The sequence below is a fragment of the Artemia franciscana genome, unplaced genomic scaffold (genome assembly GCF_032884065.1).
Source record: "Artemia franciscana unplaced genomic scaffold, ASM3288406v1 PGA_scaffold_30, whole genome shotgun sequence".
NCBI classification, from domain to species: Eukaryota; Metazoa; Arthropoda; class Branchiopoda; order Anostraca; family Artemiidae; genus Artemia; species Artemia franciscana.
In genome coordinates, this window is record NW_027062662.1 from 1,664,482 (window position 1) to 1,678,020 (window position 13,539).

General features: G+C 36.2%; 1 protein-coding gene across 3 annotated transcripts in view; it reads left to right on the forward strand.

The window, feature by feature from the left end:
* Positions 1–13,539, forward strand: part of LOC136041591 (uncharacterized) — a 98,386-nt gene that overhangs the window by 76,895 nt on the left and 7,952 nt on the right. For all 3 annotated transcript variants that reach the window (XM_065726288.1, XM_065726291.1, XM_065726289.1), the window contains exon 5: positions 11,251–11,428. In XM_065726288.1, coding sequence (XP_065582360.1) covers positions 11,251–11,428 — 178 coding nt within the window. The remainder of the gene's footprint in view (positions 1–11,250; positions 11,429–13,539) is intronic.

Genomic DNA, 13,539 nt, shown 5'->3' on the forward strand with positions numbered 1-13,539 from the left:
CCTGCAAGAACTGCTTGATAACTGCTATATAGGATTGGTTATCCTTTTTTTTTTAAGTCACATTGGCGAAGTTCATGTTGAAGCGAATAAAAGAAGAAGTCATAAAAATTAGTACAAAGCTAAGTTTGCGTCAATAAGTTTTCACTAAACCTTTTTTATATAGTGTCAATGTCAATGGTGCTACTAGTTTCATGTCATAAAATTACAAAAAAAGTATAGTTGTGTTTTTCTTGTTACATCGTTCTTGTCTTGTCGTGGTTACATCAGAGTCTCTGGTAGGCCCCACTGGTCTTAATATGTAATTATAAAGCACAGTCCATGTTTACTGGATTGGAATTTTGGAGAAAAAGAATATTCAAAATTTCTGAAAGGAGATGGCAGTGAAGTTTGATTATCCGTCTTTCGATTAGGTTTTTAATTAGACATGATAGCGGGCTCCCCTTCAGCCGCTCCTGGAGACAGTGCATTCCCGTGGTACTGTTTGACTGAGTTTAATTTGTTAAAGTATTCATCCCCCTAAATGAAGACGTGTCACTTTTACCCCTGTAAAAGATCCGTTGCAGGAATTCAGGGGTTATCTTTTTTGTCATTTTTTATGGTTTTTTGTATTTTTAATATTTTATTGTTCTATTGTTATTCTCACAACAAGCTAAGCTTCTGTAGCTGATCAACATTTAGAGGGCTTGTTTAAACATTTTTGTTTTCAACAAACAAGTTCTAATGTATTTAAAAAAGGTTATTTCAAGGTCGAATTATGCCGCCGTTTTTATCCATGTTTTTATCCCGTTTTTATCAAATGTAGAATTTTATGTAGCCATTATGTAGAATTTTGAGCAAGTAAAAATACCGCAAAGCCCCATTAGCTCTTTTGCATAAGACTAAGCCAGTGAAAAGAGTGGAGAGCCGTAGGGGTTTCAAATCGTAACGCTTTTTACATGTAAATCCGCTGTTTCTCTGTCGTTAGATTTTTGTCAGTGTATAACTTTGTCTCTGCTATAGATGAAGGGAGAAAGATCTGTCTAATTTCAGAAAACTCTCATTAAGAAAATCTTGTCAAAATTCCGTAGTAATCTAAAGAATGTCACGATCCTATGTATTTTCTCCAAAAAAGAGCAATTTTAACTAAAAATAGACGAGAAATTCCAGAATTTCGTTCAAGTTTAGTGAAACCAAACAGAACCAAAAAAAAAATAATTTAATTAGTGTCAGTCACAATTTTATGGTGTGCGACTTAAATTCGGGTGTCTTAGAAATCAATTTAGACGAAACAGATAATACAGTTTGTCCTGATAAAACAAGAACACATCAATTTTGAACTGGGTGACTTGTTTAAGACCCATCACGTCGTCATCACGACCCATTACGTCGACGGCACGGAAGGGCAATATGGGGATTCTCCCACAATTCTGACTGAGACCGCCAGTTTCTGGAGAAGATTGAAAAAAAAATATGGTACAATTTTTTAAATTGTAGTTTTGAGGAGAGAGGGTAAACATAGGTGGCTCTTACGTACGGATGAAGGGGCGTATATAATGTCCGAAAAGCGCGTTTATGCCATTTTAGGCCAATATAGTTTCCAAGACCCTATTTGTCATACATGACGTATATACATGACATACATGACGTATATACATGACATACATGACGTATATACATGACCTTTCAATATAGTTACCAAGACCCTATTTGTCATACATGACGTACCAAAAAGGATGATGGAAATGCTTGAAGAAACAAAAAGACACAACAGCAAGGAGGATCATTTTCAACCAGTTAAAGAGAAAAATCTATTTGGCTTCTGAATAGATTTATTTAAAAAGTTGCAGTCAAGTAACCCTCCAGATTGACCCATACGGCTTGAATTTTAACATAAATAACGTGGAGGACATACTACTACTACTGCTACTACTTTAGCGAGTTTAAGTGGACAGACTTTAGCGGATATTTTTGCTCTCATCATTGCTAAAAAAAAGTACATTGATAAATTTGAAGGGCTCAAAAAATAAAATTAAAACTCTTTAAAAAAAAGATGAGAAGATTCGTTTTATTATGAGGAAGCTTGGTTTTGAGCACTAAAGACGGCTTGGCGGGGATCCAAATCATCTGCTTAACTGCAATTTTTCTCCTTCAGTGGCTAATAATTACACTCGTTGTTTTGACTTTTTGTTTTGTCAAACTCTAAAAAACTGTTTTGATCGTATTTCAGTGAAATAGGCTGCAAAGCCACTGGTACTCTTAGGAGAAAATTTTTACAGATAGAGCTTTAAAGGGGTATTACAAGATTGATTGGTGGAGAGGGAGTTTGAAACATAAACTCAACTATTTTTAACCCCAAACTTATCAAATTTCATAGAAACGTTGAAGGGAGGTGGGTCTGAAGGTTACAACCATTTACAAGAACCCAGCTGAAGAATGCACCGTTTTCGGGCCATAAAATATACCCCCTTCCATATACCGCAGCCTTTGAAAATGGCACCAGCGCTTCATTTATATATTGAAACTTGTTATTTGTTTAAAGTACTAAGCACAATGAAAGTAATATCTGATGCACAAATCGACGGGCTGCCCACTTCTCTCCTGGTATAAACTTGGGGTGCCACGTATGCATCAGTGTTCTGTCACACGTGGAATGACTACGCTACGTTTGGCTCACTTTCGCCACACCTGGCTTGTGCCACTTGGTCTACGTGGTTTCTAAATGTATGAGTGGTACTCATGCATTATTCAGAACACACTCGAGGAGTGAAGTTTGGTTAGTCCTAATGAAATATACCAAAATATGATGGAAATAAATATAATATTTTAGTTTATATAATAATACAATTTGGGCTATATTTTTGCACATTAAGGGGGCATGGGGGTAAAGTAACCTAACCCTACCCCCATCCCTCCCTAATGTGCAAATATATAGCCCAAATTATACAAGTCCTATACATTCTGTCACCCATTATTTCTCATGGTGGGTATGAAACAGGTTTTCATAGATCGTACATTCAGCAAACTTATCGAATGCGTTTTGAATAATGAAGGAGTGCCCTTTGAGTCCCTTTGATGTACAGTACATTCGATGTAAAGCGCCCCTTTGAGACTTAGCCATACCTGTCTTTAAAATTTAGAAACACTCGGGAATCCAATTTTTAATGAATAATACCTCCACATGCAGTTATGTGGTTTTTAGTAATGGAGGCGGAAACTAAAAAAAGAAACTGACGAAAAATCACTAAAAATAATTTTGGAAGTGGAAACTAAAAAGGAGTTTGGAAACGGAAACTAAAAAAAAGAAACTGACGAAAAATCACCAAAAATAATTTTTGAAGTAGAAACTAAAAAAAGAAACTGACGAAAAATCACCACAAATAATTTTGGAAGTGGAAACTTAAAAGGAGTTTGGAAACGGAAACTCAAAATATAGAAAATGACGAAAAATCACCCAAAATAATTTTGGAAGTGGAAGCTAAAAAGGAGTTGGGGAACGGAAACCAAAAAAAGAGAAACTGATGAAAAATCACCAAAAATAATTTTGGAGGCGGAAACTGAAAAGGGGTTTGGAAGCGGAAACTAAAAAAAGCTTTAGAAAATACAGCTTTCCTTTGAACACATTGTTGTCTTTTGTTATCAACTGACCGTCAGCGTTTCCATTTTTGTGGACGAAAGCGGTGTCAAATTCAGCTAATTAGTTTCGCTTCTATGTTTTCTCGGTTCAACTTGGCAACACTGACGAAAGTGTGGTACTGCCTTAAAAAATCAGAATTTTGTGACAACCAAACGAACAATCCTAGAAAACTGTGATTTCCAGGTACGAATAGACTTGAGATGCGTCCAGGGTTAAAAAAAACATTTTTGTTCTGATTGCGTTGGCAATCAGCGTTGGCAGGTAACGGTCTGGTAAACGGTGAATTGCTTCACCATTTGAAAATATTTTATTAATTTCAAGTAGGCTAAGGTCGCCTTTAAGTTTAGGCCTCGTGTTAAATTCTATCAAATGTTTCAAATACTGTTGTCTCATTGAGGTGGGGCTTTTGTCAAGACACGTCAATCAAATGACTACTAGTACTATTCAGATTTTAGTCAACAAAATTATTGACATATAGATAAATTTATCTCCTAGAAATATTTGAAACAAGGGGCTGGACACTTAACCAGCTGCGGTTTTCAAAGGGTTGGACATTTTCAGTCAAACTTAGATTCGTTACCTACATTCTTAAACTCACCCCCTTTATTGGTTGTAGTAGGCTAGTTTTATCCGTATTTTTGCCGAATTATATCTGATTATCAGGTTACTTCCAAGGTTTTTAAAGCTTCTATTTAATCTCGTGTTTTTAAAAGGAACAAATTCAAAGAAGAATTATTCAGAAGTATAATCTTTAATGTCTATTTACTAAGATATCATTCATCATAAACAAGTAAGTGTTTGTTGGTTACATGCCAAAATTAAATAAAAAAAACTAGTTTTTTTAACTGAAAGTAAGGAGCGACATTAAAACTTAAAACGAACAGAAATTAGTCCGTATATGAAATGGGTTGTCCACTCCGCAATCCCTCGCTCCTTACGCTAAAGTTTTTAATTGTTTTAAAAAGTAGAATTGTGGCAAAGAGTCAAACTTTAGCGTAAAGAGCGAGGGATTGCGGAGGAGACAATCCATTTCATATACGGAGTAATTTCAGTTCGTTTTAAGTTTTAATGTCACTCCTTACTTTCAGTTAAAAAAACCCTTTTTTTTTAGTTAATTTCTGAACGTTTCTGAATTAATACATGTTTGATTTTGGCTCTCCGCACATAAATTATTATAATGAAATTTACATATTAATTCTTTTTTGGCTAAATGGCTTTCTCTTAGTTTTGATAAGACGATTCTGTGAAATAAGGGGTGGGGAAGGAGGCCTAGTTGCCCTCCAATTTTTCAGTTACTTAAAAAGGCAACTAGAACTTTTAGTTTTTAACGAACGTTTTTATTAGTAAAAAACATACGTAACTTAAGAATTAACTTACGTAACAAAATTTTATATTCTTATTATATGTTTATTATGTATATGAGGGGGTTTGTCCCTTCGTTAATACCTCGCTCTTTACACTAAATCTTAAGTTTTGTCCCAATTCTTTAAGAATGATCCCTGAATCAGAAAAGCCGTAGAATAAATAGTTGAAATTACTAAAAAATACTTTAGCATAAAGAGCGAGGTATTTATCTCCTCCTAAATGCTCCTATATGCTTTATGCTCACCTCGCTCTTTATGCTAAAGTATTTTTAGAATCCCTCATATGCGTAATAATCTCTGTTCGTTTTAAGTTTTAATGCTACTCCTTACTTTAAATTGAAAAAACTTTTCATATTTATTTTTTCATTGTTTTTTTTTTATAGTAATGCTAGAAAATCCCACGCCCTTTTCATTGAATTTCTCTTCCCCTATGACAAATTCCTCCATGGAAAGATCCTCCCACATATCCCCATCCCCTCAACCCCACCCCCAAACCAAAAAAATCCCCCTAAAAAGGTCTGTAAACTTCCCAATAACCATTACTGTATGTAAACACTGGTCAAAGTTTGTAACTTGCAGCCCCTCCTCCAGGGACTTTGGGGGAGTAATTCATCCCCAAAGATATAGTTATTATGGTTTTCGACTATGCGGAACAAAACGGCTATCTCAAAATTTTGATCTGTTGACTTTGGGAAAAACTGAGCGTGGGAGGGGGCCTAGGTGCCCTCCAATTTTTTTGGTCACATAAAAAGGGCACTAGAACTTTTCATTTCCGTTAGAATGAGCCCTCTTGTGACATTTTAGGACCACTTGGTCGATACGATGACCCCTGAAAAAAAAAAACAACAAATAAACACGCACCCGTGATCTATCTTCTGGGAAAAAATACGAAATTCCACATTTTTGTAGATAGGAGTTTGAAATTTTTGCTTAAGGGTTCTCTGATACGATGAATGCGATGGAGTGATTTTCGTTAAGATTCTATGACTTTTAGGGGGTGTATCCCCCTATTTTTCGAAATAAGGCACATATTCTCAGGGTCGTAACTTTTGATGACAAGGACTAAATTTGATGAAACTTAATCAGCATGAAAATTAAATTCTTTTTATGTATGTTTTAGCATCAAAATTCCGTTTTCTAGAGTTTCGTTTACTATTGAGCCGGGTCGCTCCTTACTACAGTTTTTTACCACGAACTATTTGAAAACACAATATTCTGATTTTCGCTCTCCCGGGAACTGTTACTGTTGCTACCCACTCTATAGCATATGTAGCCGTAAATTCCCAACGTGGGGCACAAGCCCCATCATGGGGGGATGGTAATATTTCGATGGGTCATGTGCAGGACTTGCACCCTTCGGTTTACCCTACTCTACAGCCTTAATTTTGAAAAAAAATCATGTGAATAACGTCACATTCATATTTATTTCAAAAGCAAAAAACATACGGTATATGGTAGTATTACCATACGGTGTACGGTATATGGTAGTATATGGTAGTAGTATGGTAGTATTACATTGACGTCATGCATCGCATAAAAGGTGTTGCATACAGACAAATTAGTGTATTTTACAAATATTGGTACTTATGTATTATACCAAACACAGCCGAGAAGTTTGCTGAATATAAGATCTGAGAAGACCAGTTTAATAGCCACAAAGACAAATGATGGGTGACAGAATGCATTGGGCTTGTATAATTTGGGTTATATATTTTCACATTAGGGGGGTGGCGTTAGGGTAAGGCTAGGTTACTTTGCCCCCACTCCTCTAATGTGCAAATATATAGCCCAAATTATATTATTATATAAACTAAAGTTTTATAATTTCTTCATGTTTTGGTATATTTCATTATGATTGACCTGACTTAACTTTTTGAGCGTGTTTGGTATAATACAAAAGTACCCAAAAATTTTCACTAGTATAAAATATGCCTAGAGGATGACTTGAAAAAAGATACCAAGTTAATGGCCTTTTAAGCTTCCTTCAGGTTAATACGCGTAGAATTTTGAGTAGTAAAATTTAGATATCACGAGGGGGGCTCAGGATTCTAGAAATACCTAGGTGGGGCATGGCCCAGAATCGATTGGGAATCACTGATTTACAGCAATACCCATGTTGTTAGATTAGTCATTGGCTTGCGGCGTCTCACCGATACTCTGAGTTATGTATAGTAGATTAGAAATAGGGGTAGTCATGTCTCGATATGGGTTTTAAAAGCGGGATTTAATTAGTATGACTTTTCCGTCCTAAGAAATTTACTAAAGACTAAAAAGAGCCTAAAATCTTCTTATCTCCCAATGTACCAGAAAGTGAAATATTTTTCAATTTTACGAGGGAACTGAAGATTTCTAAGGCTTAAATGGAAGTGTTGGGGTAGTTATGAAATATTTCATAACTTCTTAAGGACTACTCAATGTCACAAAAGTTGGACCTTTTTATTTTATAAGAAATTCGCTTTAAACCTAGATTTCCGCGTAGCAGAAAACAATGGTTGTTAAAAATGACTTTCTATCATTTTTCCATAAAGTCAAAATTATTATCTCTATGAAAAGCCTTTCCATTCTATTTAAAATCTAAAACCCCATTTAAAATCATAAAGAACTTGATGAGAAAGAGAAGAAAAATTTTGCTTATTAACCAAAAAGTAAGAACGTGACGGGAACTTCGGCTCCGATTTTGGGGCGTTTAGTATTTTTTCTAAATTATTCATAGTTACAGAAAAAAAAAAAAAAAAAAAAAAAAAAAAAAAGCTACGCAAATGAGACACGTGGACCTTATTCGTCCTCTGTTTTTAGAGAATGGAGTCCACAATTCTATTTTCTTTGGATCATAGCCAAAAGTATCATTTTTTTCCAATTCTCGTGAACATACTTTTCTCGCTGTTATTGATATTTCTGATATCAAAATTGCTTTTTATTTTCATATTTTTGACGTCTAGGAAAACATTCTTTTGACAGGCAACTGATTATTTTTTTTTCCATAACGCATTATGGGGAATCTTTTTGGAAAGATGGAAAATACGTTTTAATTTTCCCCTGTAATGCATTATGCATTTATGCTCTTTTTCTCAATCATAGAAATTCGAAGACATTGCTGCTTTTCCATAATACAAATAAAAAGAGTTAAAACTCCGAGGTTTTATTTTAAGAAAGCCAAAGTTTACTAGGCTAAATGAATGCTTTGGCTCTATATCTAAGATATAGAGCCAAAGCATATAATATACTGTATTTATATTTCAATATACTATATTTTAACTATTTATATGTTTTACCTTTTGTTGTTTGTGCTCTAAAATTAATTTGTTGTTACTTAGCCTCTTTTAAATTCCGTGGCTGAACTTTTGCAGAGTTCAATACTTTATGTCCTAACACATTTTATCATTCTTTGCCCCTTAAGCAGACCAACCTAGAATTTTTTAGACTGTTGACGGGGCAAAGACTTTTCAGCCCAACTCGGCACCAGGAAGCCCCTGGAACAGGGTCTGCCAAAGGGATTTGTCCTTCATCTGTGGTCGAATGAGTTGAAGCCAGGACTTGTCCGATTTGTAGCCACGTTTCCGGAAACCACCCAGTGGTTCGACCTCCTTCATGACGTTTTGCCATGAATAGATCAACTGACCATTTTTTGATTATTAACGTAATACTTTGGTTCATGTTTAAAGATTTCCAATCCCTCAAGTAATTAAGCATCCCTAATTTACAATCTAGGGATTTGTATGTTATATTACTTTAATTTGTTCCGGAGTAAAATATCCTTTTATAACTCCCTTCTCATCCATAATAATTCTAGCCATGCAGATTCTTGTGTTGTTATAGTAACGGAGTGCTTTCTCGTAAACAAAAGGGGGTACTAGAATTTATAGCCAATTTGGAACCGCCCCTCTTTAGATGTGTTTTTTTCAGGATATCAATATCTATTGTTATGCAATGCAGTTAGAAAGTGTACTGAAAAGAGATCTATTTATCGAAGGCAGAAAAAAAAAGTGTTTTTAGGCTAGTTCTGCGCGATGTCCAATTAAAAAATCGATATAAGGGTGGGGTAAGAATAGGGGTAGTCATGTCTCGATGCGGGTTTCAAAAGAGGGATTTGATTAGTATGACAGCGTGAATAGTTACGTTAAAAAGAAATGCTAGATGATCTATTTTTCCGTCCTAAGAAATTTGCTAATGACTAAAAAGAGCCTAAAAATCTTTTATCTCCACATGTACCAGAAAGTGAAATATTTTTCAATTCTCCGGGGAACTGAAAATTTCTAGGACTTAAATGAAAGCGTTGTGGTAGCTATGAAATTTTTCATAACTTCTTAAAAACTTTTCTTAATGCCACAGAAGTCCGACCTTTTTATTTCATAAATTCGCTTTAAACAGATTTCCGGGTAGCAGAAAACAATTGTTATTAATAATGACTTTTTCTATAATTTTTATTATTATTATTAGGAAAAATAAGCAGCAGCCCTAGATACGTGATTGACATAACCGGAACGGTTCTGCTCTGTTTGGGGGAGTTGGGGGGGGGGGGTTAATTCTGAATAATTAGAAAAATGAGGCATTTTTAACTTACGAAGGAGTGATCGAATCTTAACGAAATTTATATTTAGAAGGACCTCGTAACTCAGATCCCTTACTTTAAATTGCGACCGGATCCAGAGTCATTAAGGGGGGGAGTTGGGGGGACCGGAAATCTTGGAAAACACTTAAAGTGGAGAGATCAGGATGAAACTTGGTGAGAAGAATAAAAACAAGTCCAAAATACGTGACTGACATAACCGGAACGGATCCGCTCTGGATCCGTGACATATGGGGGAGTTGGGGGGGGACTTAAGAACGGTTGACTCGATCCTAAAGAAATTTGATATTTAGAAGGAACGAATGTCTCAGAGCTCTCATTTCAAATCCCGACCAGATCTGTTGACATTGGGGGGAGTTGAAGGGGGAATCCGGCATTCTTGGAAAATACTTAGATTAGAGAAATTGGGATGAAACTTGTTGGGTAGAATAAGCAAGTGTCGTAGATACGTGATTGAGGTAACAGTACTGGATCCACTCTCTTTAGGGGAGTTAGGGAGTGGGGTTCAGTACTTTGGCGAGTTTGGTGCTTCTGGACGTGCTAGGACGATGGAAAGTGGTAGGCGTGTCCGGGAGCTGCACAAATTGACTTGATAAAGTCGGTTTCCCCGATTAGACCATCTGGGGGGCTGAAGGGAGAGGAAAAAGTAGAAAAAATGAGGTATTTATAACTTACGAGTGGGTGATTGGATCTTAATGAATTTGATATTTAGAAAGACCTCGTGACTCAGAGCTCTTATTTTAAATCCCAACCGGCAGTAAGCCTCCGATTTTTCTTTTAAATCAATCTATTGATTCTTAGAATTTTGCTAGAGCTCATACCATATGAGTTCTTGGCTCTTGGCTCGTCCAGCCTCGTCACATGTGCCATATGAGCCATAAAATTGATATCCAAATATTTTTTTTAATTATTCATGTTAAGTGATCCCAATTCCAAACCACCACTAATTCAAAAACGTTCAGAAATAAAATAAAAACAAGTTTTTTTACTGAAAGGAAGGAGCGACATTAAAACTTAAAACGAACAGAAATTGTTCTGTATTTGAAAGGGGCTGTCCCCTCCTCAACGCCCCTCTCTGAAGTTTTTTATTGTTTTATAAAGTAGAGCTGTGAGAAAGAGTCAAACTTTAGCGTAAAGAGCGGGGCGTTGAGGAGGGGACATTCTCTTTCATATAAGGAATAATTTCTTTTTGTTTTAAGTTTTAATGTCGCTTCTTACTTTCAGTTAAAAAACTTGTTTTTCTATTTAATTTCATAAAGAAACCACTCTTGTTTTTTTTAGCGTCTGATTCATATATCATCTGTCCAAAAAGTCCTGGTGGCTCAATGCCTTCCGTTAAAATTTCCACCGCACCATTCAATGCCATCTATTCTTCGTATTTCTGCTCAGCGGTCTTTAATTTCAGTCAGCAGAAGATTTATGAAAAATATTATAGCGGCTGTGAGAGGGTAAACAAATTTTCTTAAAGCTGTAACCTATCTAAATTGTATTTTTGCACTGCAAAATAGTACTATGCCAATTTTCAGAAAAAAATTCAAATAGGGATGTATTATATACATATACACGAATATTGCGTCTATTATAACGTCTGGCTTTGTATATTCTTATTCTTGTATATTCTTGTAAATTTTCTTTTGGATGTTGAATTTCTGCCATGTGGAATTCTTTTTAGTTAATTTTCTTTGATTTTTTTTCTTTCCATTTAGCTATGCTGTATCCAGAGTTTCAATATAGACCACCTCCACCTTCTTATCAAGCATCTATGCAAGAATATAGACTACGTCTACTTCTTCTTGATAGAGAGCGACCATCTCAAAACCATAATCCAGCAAGTTCACTTTCACCACCACCTACGTATAGATCAAATGCCAGTACGTTGTTAAGGTGAGTGTTAACTTCGCAGACACAAGTTAGCCAAAGTAAAGCGAGACACAGGGTATTTAATGAGGCAACTTTGGTGGTATGTGTAAAAAACGATCTCTGTCAATAAAAACGAAAAAAAATAACCTTGGTTTTACACTAAATGACTGCCAATTAAAGGGCCATTGGGTAGGCTAGTGCTGTAAGAGAGGGTGATATGTCTCCGAACCGAATTTAGTGATCCAATTCATCGTTTTTTTTTTTTTTTACCTGTAGGTTAATGTTCCCTATGCAATTTTTAGTGTGCTGTTTTCTTCTCTCTTACGGTTTGAAGCTGTCGACAAAAGACAGCAATTTTGCTATTATTCCGTAGCTGAGGTTCAGTTTTATCCATTTACCAAACTACCTTTTGAAATTTGATTTGCATTAAAATATTTAGATTGAAAATACGGTGAACCTTGGTTAAAATTTTTTTTTAAAGGACGATTTTCTTTTCTAAGACTTCTCCAAGAAACAGTTTAAGTAATATCATAATTCTAGCTGAGCGAAAGGATTGATCTCGAATAAACGAATCTTGTGATATAAGCGCCTTGTTCTGTTGGAGGATGCTACAGCTGCAGGCTTGTCGCAAAGTCGCTCGTTTCAGAGGAAACATACTTTAATAATATTATTACCTTAGACCTTTATGTTCCTTTAGATACGCTTAGGGCATCCAAGAAGAGTCGCCAGTCGTCCCTTATTGCTGCGGCCTCTTAGATATCCTTCAATTGAGTACGATTTGAGAGTTCAGTTGGGTTGCTATTTCATAAGGTGTCTTGGGGGCGTTCTCTTCTTCTGCTATAGCGTGACTGCCACCGGACGACGATCTTTAGCATTCTAACTTTGGAAATGCCAATCACATAACCTTGGTATCTTCACTTCCGGTATTTGATAACTTCAGTAATCAGTGGCTGAGACATCTTTTATCGTGCAGTAGTATTCATTATTTTTTTAATCCGAAGGCTGTTTAAAAAGTGCCTTACAAATATGCTCAAACGTGAGGTCCCTTCGAATTTGTTGGTCTAAATGCCTGGTCTCTGAACCATTGCAAAGCGTCGAAAGGACATTGTAGATGAACAGCCTCAGATTAAGTCGGAGAGAGCTCTGCTGGCTACGACAAATTTTGGTCAGTTTCCTGAAAGATGCATGTGCCTGACCGATTCTGAGCTTTGCTTCTCTATGGCAAGGAGCCGGTGCTGTGAGAGGTACTGCCTAAATGTTTGAACCCCAAAACTTACTCAGTTGCCTGGTTTTTTCAGTGTATTTTGAGGGAGATGGACCATACTTTTTCTCTATTGGCATTAATTTTGAGGCCAGAAGGTTTGACAGCGTCTCTGATTTGATTGAGGTATGCTTAAGCTTTTCCTTGCAGGTTTCTAGAAGACTGATATCACTTACGAAGTCAGCATTTCTAAGAATTTTATTTTCTACCTGGATTCCATGGCTGTCGCATTTCCTAAGAATGTTTTAGACGATGAGGATGAATTACAGTGGTGACAGCACACAATCTTGCTTCGCCTCTCTGATGATGCAGAAGTAACAGGTGTTCCCATCACTTGTCTGTACGAAGTATTCTGTGTCTTTGTGAAAAACTTCGATGGTTCGAACGAGCATATCCGAGGCCCTTCTAAAACACTTAGTGATCTACGGGGTCGAAAGATTTCTCGGAATCAACGAAGACCAAACGCAGCTTATTTTGTCATTCATTTGCTTCCTAGAGGAGCAAGCTAAAAGTGAATATGATGTCAGTGCATGAACGATTTGGCTGTAATCTGTGCTGCTCCTAACGGAAAGCAGTGGAGACCGTTCGGCTCCAGTCCATGTGCTGATTGGATTCTACTAAGAAGGTCAGTCGCTAATAGGTTGCGAGGTATTGATACCAGGATGATACCTCTCCAGTTTTTTCACTTTACAGCTTCAGCTTTTCAGAATATTCTTACGAGTGAGTTTTTTGTCCAGTCTTTAAGAATTTCTCCTGTTCTCCAGTTTATTGCCAAAAGTGTTGTCCCCACACGCATTTAACAATTATTGCGAAACGCTAAAAAACATCTGATTATTCATCCCATGCCAAAAGTAGCCGGTGATATTCGCGAATA